The following is an 18,819-nucleotide window of genomic DNA, read 5'->3' as shown; positions in this document are numbered from 1 at the left end:
GCCTATGGCAGCGCGGCCGGGGCGGGACACACCACATCCCCGGGCCGGGAGGGCCCCGCCGCCCTCCTGAGCGCAACCCGCGGCGGGGCGGGGCGGGGAGCACGGCCGCCCGGGGGCTCGCCCCGCCCCGCCTCGCCTCGCCCCGCCTCCTCCCACCTCCTCCCCGCCGGATCCTCGCTGCTGTCTGCGCCTGCTCGCTCCGCCCTGAGGAGCTGGATTGAGTGCGGGTATGGTGCCGGCATCAGCGTGACGAGCCGGGCAGCACTTCGCTATGGAGGAGGACCCAGAGCTGGAGAGGTGAGGGGCGACTGCTCCGTGCTGAGGGTCGGCCCGCGGCTCCTCCTTCGCTCTGAGCTGCGCTGTGGGGCCGCGGAGCCTCGGGCCCGGCCCGCTGTCGGCTCCCGGCCTGCAGGGCCTGGCGTGCGCGGCCTGCGCGCGGCTCTGAGCCCGGAGCCCTCAGCCCTCGCTGGGCGATAGCGTATATCTGCGTTACGCGGGACGTGCGGCGCTACAGTAAGCGTTCTTGTGGTGTTATTTAGAGGCGAGAGCGAGAAGTGTTATAAATGGGTGGTTAAAGTTATTTGGTTAATGAAAAGAGGTTGGGCTTTTTGCAAGCAGCTGCGTGGAACGGTTGCAGTGAAGTGATGGCTGAGGATCTCGTGGTTCAGTTTCGTAACTTTTAAGAAATGTTTCGGAGAGTGCTGATGGGAAGGCCTGCTAAGAAGGGCCTGGGGGTACTGCTGGATCACAAGCTGGACATGAGCAGCAATGTGCACTTGCGGCCTAGAAAGTCAACTGTATCCTGGGCTGCATCCACAGCAGTGTGGCCAGCAGGGCGAGGGAGTGATCCTGCCCCTCTGCTCTGTGCTGGTGAGGCCTCACCTGGAATACTGCATGCAGATGTGGAGTCCTCAGTACAGGAGAGACATGGAGCTGTTGGAGTGTGTCCAGAGGAGGGCCACAGAAATGACTCACAGGATGGAACTCCTCCCTGTGAGGACAGGCTGAGAGAGCTGGGGCTGTTCAGCCTGGAGAAGAGAGGGCTGTGGGGAGACCTGAGAGTGGCCTTTTGGTATATAAGGGGGGCTGTAAGAAAGAAGGGGACAGACTCTCTAGTAGGGTCTGTTGCAATAGGACGAGGGGATATGGTTTCAAAGCAAAAGAGCAGAGATATAGATTGGATATAAGGAAGGAGTTTTTTTTACAATCAGTGTGATGAGGCACTGGCACAGGTTGCCCTGAGAGGTGGTGGATGCTCTGTCCCTGGAAGCACTCATGGCCAGGCTGCACTGGGCTCTGTGCAACCTGATCTAGCTCTAGGTGTCCCTGTTTATTTCAGAGGGGTTGGAGCAGGTGACCTTAAGGACTCCCTTCCAGTGGAAGTGATTCTATGTCGAGTCATTTCTTTCTGCTTAGATCTGACACATCTTTGAATTGTGGTACATGTGATGCCACTTGGGTGGTAGGAAGGATAGAGAGTGTAATGCTTTCCAAGAAACCTTTAGTTCTTGGTGAGGCACTTCTTCACTCAGATCATCAGTTTAATTATTAAAGCTTCTTTCTATATAGGCACGAATGCTGTTTTTGTTAGTGCCACTTCAAACTCAAGCACTTTTTGCTTGCAGCCAGTACTTTGTATTTCCAGCACTTAAAGGGAGCTTATAAGCAGGAGAAAGACCAAACTTTTTACACAGGTGGTGGTAGGACAGTGGGGAGCAGTTTTAAACTAGAGGAGAGAAGTCTTAGGTATTAGGAGGAAACTCAGAGGGTGGTGAGGCACTGGCACAGGCTGCCCAGAGGAACCGTGGGTCCTCATCCCCAGAGGTGCTTGAGGCCAGGCTGGATGGGGCCCTGGGCAGCCTGAGCTGGTAGGTGGCAGCCAGTCCTTGGTGGGTAGGTTGAACTGAATGGGATTAGAGGTCCCTTCCGACCCAAACCATTCTGTGATTCTTTGACTCCCTCTGTTCTGCCTGTCTTCTGCTGCCACTGTGGCAAGGACTTGTATCCCCATACAGTGTTTAAAATAGGCTGCCCTCTATTCTAGGAGCCCCTTTTGGAATTCCATCCCGCTTCAGTCTGCTCTGGGACCCACTGTTCTTTCCATGGTAGTGTGGTAGAAAACGAGGATGGGAATGGTGGGGTCGTGAGGCTGTGTTGTGGATCTGTAACTATTTCTGTATGTGTTTTTTCAGGTCTGAAGTGAGTTTTGTTGCCTAGCATTCCAGACTGGGATCTGCTAAGCGAAGCAGACGGTGCTACTTATTTGTAAATGTTTAGGAAGAGTCTTCATCTGACTTGTCCTGTCCTGTCCTTACTGCCCTGTTTTTCCATGTCTGACTCACGCTTCATCTTGTGTCTGATGCTTTCTTCACGTCGGTAGAAGTGGGAGTCACTGCAGAAGGGGAATGCTGACCTGCAGGTTACTGTGCAACTGTTGCATACTATGGATTTAAAAAATGAAGTAGTCTTAAAATCAGTGAAATATTACTGTTCACTGCATTTTACTGAGTTATTTCCCGTTTCACCCAATAACCTTTGTTGGGAGCATGAGCTGGTGTTTCTTCCTTTGAACTTTCTGGTGTGTTAGTGCAGTTCCAGACTGTAAGCCAGAGGTATCTTGTGATCCCAAGGAAATCCTGGGGTAAATTCTGTTAATGTACAGTGGTGATGTTAAGGTATATGACCCAATAGACAGTACTGTAAAGAAAACGCTTACAAATCAGCTACTAGGAACTGTTTGATTCTGCTGTAAGCATGTATACTTGCTTTTGCTACTTAATTTCTACTAAATATCCCCACTTCTCTTTTTTTCCCCTTTGTAAATGGTTTTTGTGCTTGGGGTCTGTGTTGGAAGCACAGAAAAAAAATGAGGTTTCTCTGATTGTGTAAAGGAAGAGATTTTATTTAACCATGTATCCAAATTGTTCCATAGTCAAGTCTGTCTCTCATTACCTATAAATATTTCAGAATGTTATTAGAATTGCCTACCAAGTATGCTTGGAGCATCGTCTTGGAAATAAGTGTTTCCTAAGGGAGATACTGTTCTGAATTCCAAGAAAGACCATTACTGGGTTTTGTAACAAGAGGCCTCTTGTTGAGTTGAGAATTGATAGCCCACTATTTTGCTGCACAGATGTCCCAGTGACACTCCTTAACAAGTAACCTTTGCACCTTCGAGAAATTAATTGACATTTCTTACTATTGCTTTTAACAGTTAAAATAGAAATGCCATAATTAGGTCATTATTTCCCATTTTTGCTGTATCTCCCGTGGCAAAAATTGGTCTGCAAGCTGGTATCATTGTTTCAGATTGAGTGGTATCCTCACTACTTGAGCTGTTGCGAATATCAGCATGGAAATGTCCTGAAAATAGCACTTATGAGACCAACAGATAGAGTATTTAAATAAGCTACGATCTTGAGCTATGAAAGATGAGAATATCAGCATGCCCCATGTACGTTCAAAGGCAAACATCACAGATCACAGAATCACACGGATTCTGTGTGATGCTCCACACTGAGAATTTTGGGGTGGATTTGTGCCTTTCTTTATCCTTGCTCTGACTGTTCTGGCTTAGGCTTCTTTTCTAGCATCCCTTTTCATCAATAAGTGTGTGCAGACAGGACAAACTAGCTCATAGGAGTTCATTATGAATAACACTGGCCTTTGCTACTGCTCCTCCATTGTAGAAAGCAGTATCTTCAGACCTTTGGTTAACTGAGGGTCTGGATGATGATTACTTGGATATAATCAGAACACCCAACATCTGTTTCTATTTCCAGCCCTATACATGGCCAGAAATAAGTCATATTGTCAGCATAATGCTACTTTGAGAATACTGATTTTAAAAAGAGCTCTGCTGTTTTCTTTGGGTCTTGCAGCTCTGTGTCAGGACCGGGAGCCCAGCAGGTAGATGTGAGCATTCAATGATGTGGGTGTCCAGCAGTCAAGCAGCCTCCACTTTCAGTTTATGGTATAGACTGCAAGTAGTTAGTGATGCTGTGAAGGTCTTTGGCAGAGCTGCATGCGGTAAGATGTCCCTTCTCTTACTTCAGGAGATGCTGAATGCCAGTATTGCCTTCCTGCTTGCACATCTGTGTGTTTCAGTAGTTGATTGTGTTGTGAAGCAATTTCAGTAAATGCTTTGTCGTTGCAGTTCTTTGAGATCTCTAATAAGATGATTGCATGAATGGCAGTGGCAGGGTTAGTTAACTTGTGTGCTTGCAGAGGCATAAGGGCAGCAGAAGGCCCTACATACAACCCTGCTCCAGCTCCCCCATCTGTGATGCCACCAACCCACAGAGGCCTAGGGCAGCGCAAGGCACCAGGAACCCAAGGCCAGGACTGGAGGGATGAACACCTCCTTCCTGGTGTCCTATTGCAGTGGACTCGGTGCTGCAGCACCTTTGAGACTGAAGGACGTCACTGCCTGGCATATAGGACATGTTGTGAGATGGTGAGGAGGAGCATTTCAAGGTTGCACAAGGCTTAGTATGGGATGCTTAGGGGAGAAACCAAAGGCAGGGAGAGGGGTTGATGTAGGTGATTTAGGGAGGACAGGAGTGGGAAAATAAATGAGTAAGGGAATAAAAAGGACTGGTCACTTGTGAACAGGCTGCTGGTAGTTACATGTGTCTGGCCATGCCCTGTGCCTGACCAGCATGGTCTGTGCTGCCTGAAATTCCTTTCCAGCTCTTTCCTGGGTGAGGACTCTGTTCCGTGGGGCTGTGAGTGCATTACCTGGAGTCGGAGCAGAGTCAGAGGGGCATTGTGTTTGTGGTGCCAGCAGCTGGGCTGGGACTAAGGGCTGGCGAGTTGCTGCCAGCACCTGAGGGGTCTGGAATGGGTGACACTGAGTGGCAGCCACTGCAGTGAGAGAGGGACCCACGTGCCTGCAGTGTATGTGTGTGCCTGTTGGGCACAGATTTTCAGCTTTGCTGCAAGTTGGACTTGGGGCACAGAGCTGTGAGGCTCTCCCAGGCTGTCGGACCCAGCATGATGTATTTTCCTCTAACAGTTTTGTCTATAATTAAAAGCATTTGATGGTCTCTAGTTACGTGGTGTTTTCATTGCCTGTAGCTGTATCTCATGTACTTGTTTGTTTTCTGTAGTTCATATTTCAGTTTATAAGTTCGTTCTTTCAGAAGAATGATGAAGCCCAGTCCCTGAATGAAGAATAGAAAGCAGATGTGATTTTGCCTGACTTCGGAGCTTAACATTCTCCCATTCTTAGGGCATGTGCATTTTATAATGCAAGTTGTTAGAGTTTATGAGGTGGAAGTTTTGCCTGTGGCCTTGGAATATAGATGACAAAGTCTCATGCTTCAGAAATGTAAATAGGTCTTGGACAATACTTATGGAGATATAAAGCATCTGTACACCTGCACTCTCACGTTACTGCATTGTTTAGCAGAACGTGATTGCTCAAAAAGAGCTGCCATGAGTTCAAAGTAGAGCTTGCTATCCTTGCTATGAAAGGTGTCGGAATGATTACTGTGCTCTTAAATATGCCCCTGCCCTTCATTTTCCACTCTGATTTCCATCTCTTTGGGTTCTTCTCATGTGAAAGCTGTGTGCTGTTTTCCCTTTGTTTATGTTGCTCTTCTTGGAGCTGAATCTGTTGGCTACAGGAATGCTTGAGTTGTAACCAAATGAAGACAGAGAGGAATGCTGAGTCCCAAGAGGCCTTTGAAAGCAAAGTAAAAACCCTGTTTGCATAGCTTTTAACTTGTTTATGCAGTGAGTGGGTTCAGCGAGTGGAAATACATCATTTCAAAGATGATCTGAGCATTTTTTCCCTTGGTCTGTGCGCGTCAGAAGGTCTTTGTAAAGATGCAGTGATTAGGCATAATAATAATAGTAAAAGACAGTATTATGCCATAACTTCTATATGTTGACTTAAGGCCGCTAAGGCAGCCAAGTCAGTCTGATCTGTGATATAAACATTGTGAAAGAATATCTCACAGTTTATGGCTTATAATTCCCATCCAAGTTAATAGAATCGATGTCACCATATTAATTTATCCCGATGTTTCCACCAAAGCTGAACTGCAGCTGTTTAAAATATTTATGTATGTTTTAGTAGTGTTTTATAGCTGAAATGCTTTGGCTTATGATTTTTTTTTTAATAAAATAGTGGCAGATATAGCAGCTTTTAATCTGACTGCTGTACAGATTTCTTACAGTCACCAAATCTGGCACCTACAGTAGTAACAGTGAGGAGGAGGTTTTTTTCCCCCTCTTTCCTGCCCTTTAGTGCTTCTGTTTGAAGGCTCAGGACAGGCTTTTGGAGGCTGCGTGCTCCTGCTGTGCTCTCTCTGAACTAGTTCATGCTGCTCAGGTCGTAAATTCTAAGTCTGGAGAGAGAAATACCTTTTGACTTCACAAAGTGTGTGGCATCTGCTATATTTCGGTGGCTGAGCCTGCGTTTCTTACAGTCCTTGCAGTACCAGGGCACAGCTGTGCCACGTGTCCCTCTCTCTTACCTGGGAATGCAGCTGTACCTGGCTAGGCTGAGAGGGCAGTGCTGCATCTAGGTGCACATAGCTCTGAGACAACAGCTTACTGTGCTGATACTCCATTTCTGTGAATGAGCAGATGTGCTGAATGTCACTGCAGTGAAATATGCCCTTAAAAAGGGAGTTGAAGGACCCCAAGCACAGCTGCTGCTCAGATCATACTGATAACCTTGGAGGCGCTTCTGTGAGAGACCTTAAGCCAATGTGCCATTAATAGATAAGTGAATGGACAAATAACACAGCAGTTTTTAGTGTATTTCCCTGCTGTTGTTTCTGTGGGCTCTTTGTTTTGCAAACCCTTCAAAAGCAAGTTGTAGTCTGTGAGTATCTGCATATCTGCCTGGCATAAGCCTCTTTTTCTGGATGGAATCGTTTCCCCTTGAAATGAAGGACTCTATTCAGCCAGATAGGTTGATCAAGGATTATTTCCATGCTCTTTGAGGATCGATGGCTGATTCCAGAAGTTTGTTTAGAAATCTTCAGTTAAAAAGGTACTTGCTGTAGATTGCTCTGAAGTCAGGAAGTACCTCAATGACAGATGACTGTAAGTATAAAGTTTGACAACTCTGCCCATGCAGAACTGCAAGCAGCTGTACAAAGAGTGGCTGTACCTTGGTGTGTGTTACACTGTACCCATTTAGCACCGGTTTGTTTTCTCTTACCAGGCAAAGGCAAAACCATGCCCAAAAGCAATACAGAAGAAAACGTGTGTGTGCATATAAAATGTCACCAACCAGTCCTAATGAATGGAGCTGGGAAAACTTATGTTAAGGCCATAACAAACTGAAGAGGGGTAGACTTTGACTGACTGCTGTGTGACTGCAGCAAGATTTCTTGTTAGGTACTGAAGGAAACGTGGTACTGTTTAGTTTTAATTCCCATGTGTTTTATTTCATTCATGTGCAGTGCATGCAATTAAAGCTAAGACCTTTTGTGTTTTCTGTGCAGACTTCAGTAACCTAAATGGTAACGAACAACTATGTTAGATGTTTAGAGCCCAGCAGTACATCCTCACATGGACCTGCCAGAGAAGCTGCTTGCTTTCTGTCTTGGATCTGCTGCTGCTGTTAGATGATGAGCCTTGCCTCGTCTAGTCTCAGTTTTGGCTTGACATCAGGAATTATGCTCAGGGTTTTTTCTTTTTTGTATTCTGTTACAGCAAAGCAGCAGAATCCTAGGATGCTGCTAGTACTGTAACATTGTGATAGGGCCTGGATTCTCTGCACCTTGAGCTGAAAGCTCAAGAACTCACACCTTTCTTTTCTTGCACTAGGTGGGTGGTGATGCTCTTGGTCACACGGCTTGATACCAATGGCCATTCTGCCACACCACAGCTGGGAAAGCTGAGCAGTACATACCCCCTCAATTACCTCCTGCTTTCAATTCCTTGAGCCTTCCGTCCTACCCATGTCAGTGCTGTTAATGCTTAGCTTCGTGTTGTGGGTTTATAGCCAGGTGCATAGCTCTCCTGTTCTGTCTCACAGTTCTTACTGGGTGACGTCTATAGTTGCTTACAGTTAACTAACCTAATTGTTAGCTTATGCATCCAATTTATGAAGTAAATGACTCACTTTATCTCCTAATTGGCTTTCCCATTAACTTCAACCACATACTGTTGAGTAGTTATTAAAGTTTTATTTGAAATTGAAATTAATGTGTAAAGAGAACTGAACAGATTGGCACTGTAGGAATTAGCTACAATTTGCGTAAGTTGCATCCTCCGATGACTTTTTAAGTAAGCATAGTTATTTAATTGCTTTTGTGTTAATCTGGCTGGTTTGTTCTACCAGATCATGGTAATGTGAAGTCCTTTTTGAATGGCAGCTGTTCATAAGCACAGAGACGAGCTCCTTTCTTCTACCATTGAACCAGAACTGGTACAGTTTAACAAGTGGTGGATCTAGTGATGGAAATACTGTCAGCTGGCTGCTTGGTATTTTGCTGGTACTGTCTAATTGTGTTTGAAATAGATCTGCTATGGTTGGAGGACTTGAGGAAGAACCAAAGTGACAGCAGGGGAGAGTGTTCCCAAAAACCTTGTGGGCTGTGCTTTTTGGAACAGTGTACCAGTTCCATGCACTTTATTTCTACTCTTCAGTTGAAATCAGTATTGCAGTTGTTGTGTTTGCAACAGTTCCTCTTTCTTCCCTGCAACGAATTAAACAAAAAGCTTTCCACTTTATTTACGTAAGTGCATGAAATATGAAGGTCTTGTTTTCCTCAAGTGATAACTCTTTTCCTCTCCTCGTGTTTAGGAAGGCTGTGGAAGAGTTACTGAAGGAGGCAAAACGAGGGAGAACCAGAGCTGAAACAATGGGAGCAATGGGCTGGTAAGTTGTGCCAAAAGGAAATGAGTGACTGACGCCAAAATAAATGCTGTATTTAATGGGTGACAGAAGTCTTTATGTTTTAATTTGCATCATGTTTAAATATTTTCTTTTCTTCACCCAGGTATTAATTTGTCTGGGCAAAATTAGAGCCCATATAATAAAGCAGCTGAAGAAAATTCTGCCAGCATAAAATTGCTTGGCTGCATGTGTTGAAGGCAAAGTAATTGGAGAGCTGGGTGTCGCATCTGGAGTGGTATTTCCGTACTACCACAAATGGAATTATGTTGTGAAGTTTAGATTAGAACTCTATGAGTCTTTATAAATATAAATATATCAATATATATATACTTTCATACCAGCCATATGTTACTTGATTGGATCCTGTGTAAATTTAAAAAAATTGTTAGCACAGAAAAGAAGCCTTAGCCTCCAAAACAATAAAAATAAGCTATCCTCTAGTACAGAATTCATGTATAAATTTCAGCTAAAACATCTATAACCTGTCTTTTGGAAGGACACCTTTTTGGTTTTTTTAATACTAAAAAAAACTATAATGCAGAGGCTAAGTAGTATAGCAAGTGGGGAAAAAGGTATCAGTATTTAAATCCAATGTGAAATATGATGGTAGATCTTCAGTGCAATATTTCAGGTTTTACAGGTAGATTATAATGGAATATAATTAATATAATTGCGATGAGATAAAAAAAACCTGGTGAAAAGAGTCATTCATCTTAAAATAATGTATATAACTTTGATAAGAGGCTATTGGATCTAGGGATGTTCACACAAGCAGTGCACCAATTGACTGTGGTAAACTCATTTGTAGATAAGGTCTGGCTTCCTCTACCAACAGCATTACAAGATAAGCCTGTACTGTTTATGAAGTTCTTGGCTGATTTCTTAGCTATGTTTGTTTTAGCAGCTCTGAAGAGGTGAAAATTGTCTTGCTCAAAAAAGGCAATCCTTCACGTTTTCTAGGCCTTTTTTTGTGTGTGTGTGAGTATTTTACCTGATATTTCTGCTAAGGATGCAATTTATACCTTTTATATGAGAATAATTAAATTGATTTAATCCCCCAGAGTCGTTAGAGTAGTTTTACTAACGCAGCGCGCTTGTCCTCTGTGAGCCTTGCCAATTTACCAGGTAAACCTATGGAGACACTGTGAAGCATTGTATGCACCCAAACATTTGCAAGTTAATTCCAGGTGTGGAAGATTTCTTCTGGAAGATACTCTGGCATCCCTCTCTGACTTTGCTACCATTTGTGCAGCCTGGAATATCTTCCAGGAGTGTGTATGGGCCTCTACTCCTCGTCATTTCTTACTCCTTGTCTGTGTGAGAGCAGGGGTCCCACTCAGCTATCTATGGTTACTGGCACAGGGGGGTTAACATGTGGTTCACAAACACTTGATGCCCAGAGGCATAGCAGGGGGTGACCTGTTCTTTGGAAGCAGCTGGTTGGGCCAGAGTTGTGCTTAAAATGTAGGAGAAGAGCATTGCCAAGAAGGCTTCAGGAAGAGGAAAGCTATTGACATGAGGTTTGGCACAGTGGTAATCTGAACTGAGATCGTTGAAGTAAGGGTCTTTTTAACTGTGGAGAAACATAAGAATAGCTGCACTGTACTGACTCAGATGAGGGATCCACCTCTGCAGTGCCCTGTCTCCATCAGTGACCAATAGTTAGGGTCTAGGAAATGGGGTAAGAATGGCATGAGAAAATAGCAGTACATCCTCAGTTTACAGTCCCAGCTTCTAACAGCCTGCACCTCAGATATTCTGCACTGACAGGTGATATTTTTGCATATAACAATTCTCTCAAATAGATAAAAATCTTTGGAGACTGTACAAAACTGAGTATTGCAGTGCAGCAAAATACCATCGGATGTAAACAACATTAAACAGTAAATCCCAAAGGGCTTCAGAAATTACATCCAGTACTGGTGTAGACTCTTGCAACTATAAACTACTGAAAAGAATATAGCTGCTGTTCTGAGCTTTGTGGATGCTGAATGAAGTGAACAAGTTAGTTCATGAAAACATATGTTGAAAGACCGAATCCAGGAAAGCATAAATTGGTAGTAGCAAACAGATGAGATCATCAGCAACTTGATTAAAGCACGGTCTTAATGGGTAGAACACAAATCCTCCCTTCCTTGCCAAACTCAAAATGCTTACAGGTGTGGTTCACACATGAAGACCTGTGGGATTACCTCAGCCTTTTGTCACGGGAGCCTTAGAGGAGCCATGTAGAACCCCTAGAAAGATCTACTGTAAGGTCATCAATCCTACATGGGTACTGGACAGTGGAAGTAACTGGACCTATGGAAAGAAGATTGGTTTTGCTGTCTTTCTTTGGATGAGGACAGCCAAATGCAGCTACTGCTCATGCTTCACATATTCCAGTTTATGTTGCTCTCCAGCAGCTGTTGGATAGGGGGGGAAATATACGTCAGTGGTATTTTACAGGAATTAGTTAATAAAGGGAAGTGTGTATCAAGGTGCTGTTCACAGAAAGCTCTGTTGTGCATACCGTTGTCACTGTTAGATTGCCTCACAAGTTTTCTGTGGATAGTGTGGGTAGATGTTGCTACCTCTATGATTCAGGTGCTGTTAGAGGGAAGGCTTGTCCCAGCAAGGAGATGGGCTCTGACACCAAGCAAAAGCTTTATGCAGAAGAGTTATTTGAGACTTGTGGACGTGTGTATTGGGTTTACGTGGCAAGATTTTGGTGTAGTGAGGTGAGGGGACTCTCAGACTGGCCTCTGTGAGCAGAGCCTGGCAGCTGCCCAGTGTCAGAAGAGAAGTTCTGGGGCATCTGCCACTTGTAGGACTCCATGCTGAAGCAGTGTGTTCCTGAAATGATAGGCCTGTGGTATAGAGCCGTGTTGGAAGAGCTGCAACCTATGGGAAGCCTGTGCAGGATGAGAAGGATGGCATCCTGCAGAAGGGGCCCTACTTGGAGTGGAGGCAGAGTGACTATGAAGGAGCAGCAGAGGTGAGCTATAGGGACTGACTGCTGCCACATTTCCCTGTTCTTTTTGGTGGGAAGATGTAGGAGAGGGTGGACGGGAGGAAGGTGTTTGTAGTTTCCTTTTAGTCCTCACTGCTCTTGTTTGTTATTGATTGCTAATAAATTAATTTCCATTACACTGAGTCTATTTTTCCCGTGACTGTAATTGCTGAGTGTCCTTAGCTGAACCTGTGAGCTTTTTTGTCACGTTTTCTCCTCCTGCCCTGTTGAGGAGAGGAAGTGAGAGGGCAGTGTGCTGGTCCTAGGGTATCTGCTGGCCTTAAACCACCACAGCATGGAGCAGCTGTTAGCATGGGCTGCACGAGCTCTCAGCTAAGAGATCTAGCTGATTGGCCTCCACACTTTACTTAAGATTGGTGGTGTGTAGGACCATGACAGGTTTGTTCAAGAAGTATTAGACATTATTTGTAGTTTTTGCATTACTGACTCTTGAGCATTGACTTGTTCCTTGGATTTGTAAAGATTGTTGCTCTTAGCACTACAGTATTACTAGTTTCTCCAGTCATCTATTCATATGTGCTTTCTGGCCACAGTGATTCTTGTTGATTCTTGTGATGCTGTAGAACCTGCTGCTGGTGTGTCTGATTCAAGCATGAGTGTACCTAGTCACAGGAAAGAAAGTGTGTAGGGGAAGGGAGGATCCTCTTCTGAAGATGTCTTCATCGTAGAAAAATTGAGGAAGAAGAAAAGTAGGTAACTTTCTGTGATGCTATTAGGATTATGTGATTTCTGAGATGAGAAAAGACATTAGAGCAGCTGTCTGGAAGTTAACACTTGAAGGACCAAGTGGATCCAAGATGGGAAGTTAGGAACAAATAGTGTTGGAACACTTGAAACAGATAAATGTATTATGCAGTCGTAGAGGTTGGAAGGGACCTCTGGAGATCAGCTAGTCCAACCCCCTGCTAAAGCAGTTCCCTAGAGTGGATTGCACAGGAAAGCAGCATCCAGGTGGATTTTGAGTATTTCCAGCAGAGGAGGCTCCACAGCCTCTCTCTGCAGCTTGTTCCTCTGCTCTGTCACCTTCGAAGTAAAGAAGTTCTTTCTCTTGCTCATATAGAGCTTGTTGTGTTCCAGTCTCTGCCCATTTCCCCTTGTGTCACTGCACACCACTGAAAAGAGCCTGGCCCCATACATTTAACTCCAGTCCCTTAATATTTATAAGCATTCATGAGATTCTTTCTCAGTCTTCTCTATGCTGAACAGCTCCAGGTCTCTCAGCCTTTCCTCATAAGGGAGATGCCCCAGTTCCCAGTCATCTTTGTGGCCCTCCACTGGACTCTCTCTAGAAGTTTTCTGTCTTGAACTGGGGAGCCCAGAACTGGGCACAGCACTCCAGATGTGGCCTCATCAGGGCAGTGTAGAAGGGGAGAATTGCCTCCCTGCACCTGCTGGCCACACTCTTTGTAATGCACCCCAGGATCCCACTGGCATTCTTGGCCACAGGGACACATTGCTGCCTCATGGCCAACCTGCTTCCCAACAGAACACCCAGGTCCTTCTCTGCAGGGCTCCTCTCCAGCAGGTCAGCCCCCAACCCGTGCTGATGCATGCAGATATTCTTGATTATCTGAGGATGATTGACACAGACAGAGTAAAGCTACATTTGGGGATTTGCATTGTGTGTCTTCAGGTAGAATCAAGATGTAAGCTCAGCTTTCCTTAGAGATTTTACCAATCCTATGTATGTAACTCATAAGCTTCCTTATAGCAGTGGAGTTAGGTCTCATTTTAAGGGCTTTTTCCACTTTGAGAATGTCAGCTAAAATGCTGCAAAAGCGGCTGTGGGGACACATTCTAGAGACATTTTTTTTTTCTGCTGGTGTACGGATCTGTTCTTCAAGGATCCTGGCATCAAGTGAACTAAGGCTGAACTGGCTTCCTAAAATAAGATATGGAAAACAGGATATTTTGGGATGGCTTGTTCAGTTCTGCATTGTCAGAGCAGATGAAACTGTAAGAAATAGATAAATGTTGGAAGCATTAAATTATTTCTAGCCCTCTTTCTTGCAAAGTACTCCTGAGATTAGTTTCATGCCTATATATAGTTTTCTGCCCAATACCAAGTCAGTTGGCCAGAAACACTGCAGAATGTGACAGAATAAGGAGAAGAAAGATTTGAGGGCTTAGGAACAGAGATACACTATGTTGAATGGGTGGCGCGTCATCATGCAGAAATGCTGTGATGTGATTCCACAGCATCTCTTTCATGTGGATATAAAGAGGTGGAGGAATGAGGTACAGGTGGACATAGTGACGTAAGTATATTAAAATGTTATGATCAGAGCACAGGTTCCCATGCAAAGTCCTGCCAGCTGAATCTGGCTGCCAAGACCATACGTAAGAGCTTGCAGTGTGCTTCCAGACAGCCTCTTTTGTGAGATCCCCTGTGAAAGGACAGCAGCCTAGATTACTTGCTTTGGCAAACTGCTCTGGTAAAACAACCTCTAGCTGCTTTTTGTGCCTTCAGTCATTATTCTGTTAAATAGTGTATTTTCCGTGGCAATTTGGGAGTGGTAGAAATGTTTTTCTGAGTTCATGCATAAAAAAAACTGTTTCCTTGAAAGATCTGATGTGGTCTGGATGCTGAGGCTGAATGTGCCAAGCCTGTTTGACATGTTCAGTTACACAGCAGAGGGGAGACTGGCAGTGTACTTCAGCATCTTAAGCAAAGTTAGTGAGTTTTACTGAGAAGAAGCCATAATGTACGCTTCTGTATTAAACTACTGTGCTAAACGTGATGGCAGGCATTGGCTGAAAAGTAAGATGATTATTGCATAGAAGTTGACTGAAGACATCAAAAGGGAGAGTAAGCCTTGATGTACGTGTGCAAGAAAGGTTTGTGTCTCTCTTTCTTGCTTAAACTGTGAAGTTGCCATTTCGTCATTGCATAGCAGAGAAATGGGGGATGTAGGACTTGTCTTTGGAGGGAGAGGAGATTCTCTGTGTATAGCAAGTAAACTGTTACACTGAGTGAACGCTTTGCTGCAAAACAGTCTGTTTTGTAAAGTAGATTGCTTTAGAATTGCAGTGTGCATTCATGGTCATGCCTGCAGTTCTTCTGTAGGCAAGTTTGAGTTTGAAACCTAATGCTCTTTTAATATATTTATTTATTTATTCAAAGCTTTTGCAGTTTGTTCTGTGGGACAGTTCACTAGCCAGGAGAGTGTGATCCACCTTGCACAGACTAAGCTTTCTTCCCAGTACTTCCGAATTTATATGGAGGGCAAAGCTGTCGCATTGAGCACTGCAGGATCAGAGCTGCAGCAAAGCAAAGGCTTGTCTTCAGGAGTGTGCTATGGAAGTACTCTACAGTTTTCTTACCATCGGAAGTGCTCTGAAGGACATCAATGAATTAATGATACAGTTCTTTTTGAATTTTCACCATTACATATATGTATGCCACGTATATGTGCAAAAGTTTTGGACTCATGAGTCTGCATGTGCAGTGTTTCTCATATGCCACAATCTCATTTATTTTCGAGACTTAATGGCAGAATATGCTTTGTTAAAGTCTGAGGTCAGTGAAACTGATGTTTCTCTTTAGTGCCATGACTTGCTGCTGCTCCATGAAAACCCAGGGGCTCGTTTTTTATCACTGTGATAGTGAATTAATAGCATCTCTTAACTGACCCTGAATTCCTGCGTTTCTCATCAGTTTTCATTCTTAGTATAGCTCAGGCAGCACTCCTAGTGCCAAAAAGAAATAAATACTTCAGCAAAATGGATTTATTTAGGGCAGACTATCTCATTCTGGTGCTATATATGTTAGTGCTTAATCAATACATGAGCTTTTAAGAAAAGGAAGAGGAAAGAGACAAATGTAAAATAGTTTGCTTCGTGGTAGGAAGCGTTGAGATACAACAGTTCAATGCTGGCATAAGACATACAGAGGACTTGACTGTTGGCTGGTGTTTGTGTAGGCTGTGCCATGGCATTTTGTTTGCCATGTTCTTAGCTGATGTAGCTTGAAATGGAAACACTCTTCTACTGACAAATGTTAGCCGTATACTTGCACTCAGTAATACAACTAATACATAACTGTCTCCCTAGTTTACAAAACATCTATACAAAGCATCTTAATTATTATTATTTTTCTTTAAGCTAGATTTGACCTCACTGTGGACTTGCACTACTTGAAAGGAGCTTATAATCAGGAGGAAGACCAACGTTTTGCATGGGCAGAAAATGATAGGACAACGGGGAACAGCTTTTACACTAAATGAGGGGAGATTTAGATTAGATGTTGAGGGGAAATTCTTTACTCAGAGGGTGGCACAGGCTGCCCAGAGTGCTGTGGGTGCCTGGAGGTGCTAAAGGCCAGGCTGGATGGGGCCCTGGGCAGCCTGAGCTGGTGGGTGGCAGCCCTGCCCACAGCAGAGGGTTGGAACTGGGTGATATTTAGGTCTCTTCCAAGCCAAGGCTTTTTTTCACTCTATGAAAATAATGTGGGTTTATATGAATAAAATCTACAAGGCTCTAAACTAACTACGATGTCAAACTGTCAAGAAACATACAGCAGAAATGAAACAATGTGGTTGTTTAATGCATACTTCTAAAATGGATCTGAGTTCTTTGAGGACAGCAACAAGTAGTGCTTAATAGGCAGATCTGAAGTAAATACAATGTCCAGTTCAAAGGCATATATTCAAAGCTACATTGTTTTCATTCCATTCTCTAAGAGATGGAGAAAGAGAAAGAGATACAGAAAGAGAAAAATTGGGAAGAAGTAGTGTAGAGCTGATATCAAGAGGATCATTGTAGCGTAGAGTACATGTTTACTAAAACAAGCTAATAAATTATGTGCAAGAAGAAAAAAAAGTTGGAAACAATGGGAAAGAATGGACTACGTATCTTTTCTATTCAAGAAAAAGAAATAAAACGTTTTGTTTGGTGGTTGCTAAATGTAGGTTAAAATTTGCATGCCTCCTTTATCTGTTTGATTACTGCAGTTGCTTGGATTCTTCATGCAAATGTTTCTTTTACTTTCTATATTTAATATTTCATGTATGATATTTCAGTTTATTTAATCTACTACGGTCAACGTTATGGTCTTGTAAAACATTCTCATTTGACTCAGAATGTTATTAAGTATTTGATTCCTGCATAGCTAAGTTAAGGTGACAACATAATTGTTTGTCAGCGCTTACAAAGAGTGCGGTAAACATGAGCACTGCCCCTTCTGCTTCCTGCTGCCTTGTGAAAATCACATGGGTTTTCATGGCATTGAAGTAAAATAACTTTTATTCTACAAAATAAGGTAAAGGAAGAATGGAGACAACCTTGAGAGTATCTTTCCGTACTGAGAGTTTACACTAGGTGGCATGCAAGGAAAGCTAAAACACGAACGTGTCTTAAAATTATTGAAGTTAAACTCTCAGTTTCATCTCAGGATGTTTTTATTTTGTCTTTTGATTGCTTTTATATATCTTTACAGGTTGAAATGTCCTCTTGCTGGTGCAAACAAAAGATTTCTTATTAATACCATCAAAAACACATTACCATCTCAGAAAGAACAAGACCAAGAACGTGAGCAAAAGGAAGTCAGCAAGGAGCCGGAGCCAAACAAAAGCAGGAAAGAAGAAAAACCAAAGAAACACAGAATTCACCCATACACACCCAGCTTTCAGTCCAGAAGGAGAGTCAGCTACTCTCCTCCTAGGCACCGAAGCAGGAGCCAGCACACAAAGGATAAGTATGAAAAGCGATCTAGCAAACGATGAGGAGAGGTGAATATGTGTTGTTACAAGCCAAGAATGTCATTAGACATCAGACTGCAGGGATGTTTTGGTCTTTTCAGAAGCAGATGCTGTTCAGAATTGATTTTTGAACTGGTTACTTGTGTGAGAAGTAGCTAGAGGTAGCTTTATAAAACTTTTCCTCAGGACCTTTGAGAGAAAAGTGAAGTGCAGCATATATCTTTCAGTTCTCTGTGAACAGACATTCCCTTTCCTTTGCTCCATTCCTCGCTCCCTTTCTGACTAAGCTTAGGGTCTTGGTAACGGAGCATAATATGTGTGTCACTGTCTGATACAATTTGTTTAGTCGTGTTACCCTTTTGGAAATAAATTTAAATTAAGCATAAGTCTATCTATTGTATAAAGTTAGCAGAACTTCTTTGCTGCTTAACCAATTGAGAAGTTTTGCTTGTTTGGATTAATTTAGTTTTGCAGTATCTAGAAGAAATGAAAATTGGTCAATGCCTGGCAAAGCACGTATGTTTTGTATAGAGTATAAGAGTTTGGTTTCTTTGGACAGTATAAAAAGAACAGATTTTAAATGGGCAACACTAGTATTGCTTTCCAGGAAGGACTACTAGGAAATACTGTTCTTGTGTGTTGTATATTCACAAACCTATCATAGATAATAATAAATGTTACCCCTAAAAAGCCATAACTGCAATAATTGTCTCTTTTTAGACTTCCCTGTGTAAGGAAATAGTTTGAACAGTCTGTTGTCATGGTGCTTTCAAAACAAACCTTGAAGACAAAATGATCCTGTCTCTGTCCACTGCTGTGAAGTTTCCAAGTCAATGTGTAAAACTAGAAATGCAGAGGAGATACTTAAAAACAATCAAATGCTCACTTTCCAAAACTGTGTGGCAATTTTTTTGTAGTACAGTTCTTAAACTTGTGACTTTGAGCACATGAATACACATCAGCATATTCTATGTCTTTTTTTTTCCTGTTTGTGTTACAGTAACAAACTTCTGTGTGAAATATTTTGTATTTTGATGTTCTCGGAAGTAAGTTTGTTTTGAACATAGGTTTTGGTTTTCAAGTGTGTTGACAATAAAACTTAAATTGTTCATTGAAAGTGCTTCGTGGTATTTATGATTTTAGTGAGTTTCTTAGCTGAATTGGGCTTCTGTCGTTTAGCAGAAGCGAGCACTGACACTTGGTGGTCCTTCAGTGTTGTGTCAGGGCAAGAGTGCCACCTA

The 18,819-nt window shown here is 43.2% G+C and overlaps 1 protein-coding gene across 2 annotated transcripts; it reads left to right on the top strand.

Annotated features, from left to right (window-relative positions):
- Positions 1–201: 201 nt before the first annotated feature.
- On the top strand, positions 202–18,695 carry LOC418927 (protein POLR1D). Of its 2 annotated transcripts, none has more exons than XM_046909944.1 (3): positions 202–297; positions 8,778–8,848; positions 17,317–18,695. In XM_046909944.1, exons 2-3 carry the CDS (start codon positions 8,832–8,834, stop codon positions 17,600–17,602), a joined length of 303 nt encoding a protein of 100 aa, XP_046765900.1. In that variant the 5' UTR covers positions 202–297; positions 8,778–8,831; the 3' UTR covers positions 17,603–18,695. The 2 variants fall into 2 exon arrangements, with proteins under 2 accessions (XP_046765900.1, XP_417121.1); XM_417121.7 differs by having other exon boundaries at positions 8,774–8,848.
- The last annotated feature ends 124 nt before the right edge of the window (positions 18,696–18,819 follow it).

This window comes from Gallus gallus, chromosome 1 (assembly GCF_016699485.2).
Source record: "Gallus gallus isolate bGalGal1 chromosome 1, bGalGal1.mat.broiler.GRCg7b, whole genome shotgun sequence".
Classification (NCBI taxonomy): Eukaryota; Metazoa; Chordata; class Aves; order Galliformes; family Phasianidae; genus Gallus; species Gallus gallus.
Note: the sequence above shows the minus strand (reverse complement) of the source record. Positions and strands in the feature narration are given on the sequence as shown.

Excerpts from the sequence above, each read along its gene's own strand:
- LOC418927 (XM_417121.7), top strand. The coding sequence starts at position 272 with ATGGAGGAGGACCCAGAGCTGGAGAG. Across the intron at positions 298-8,773 it reads GAGGACCCAGAGCTGGAGAG|GAAGGCTGTGGAAGAGTTAC; the intron begins GTGAGGGGCGAC and ends CCTCGTGTTTAG. Across the intron at positions 8,849-17,316 it reads ACAATGGGAGCAATGGGCTG|GTTGAAATGTCCTCTTGCTG; the intron begins GTAAGTTGTGCC and ends ATATCTTTACAG.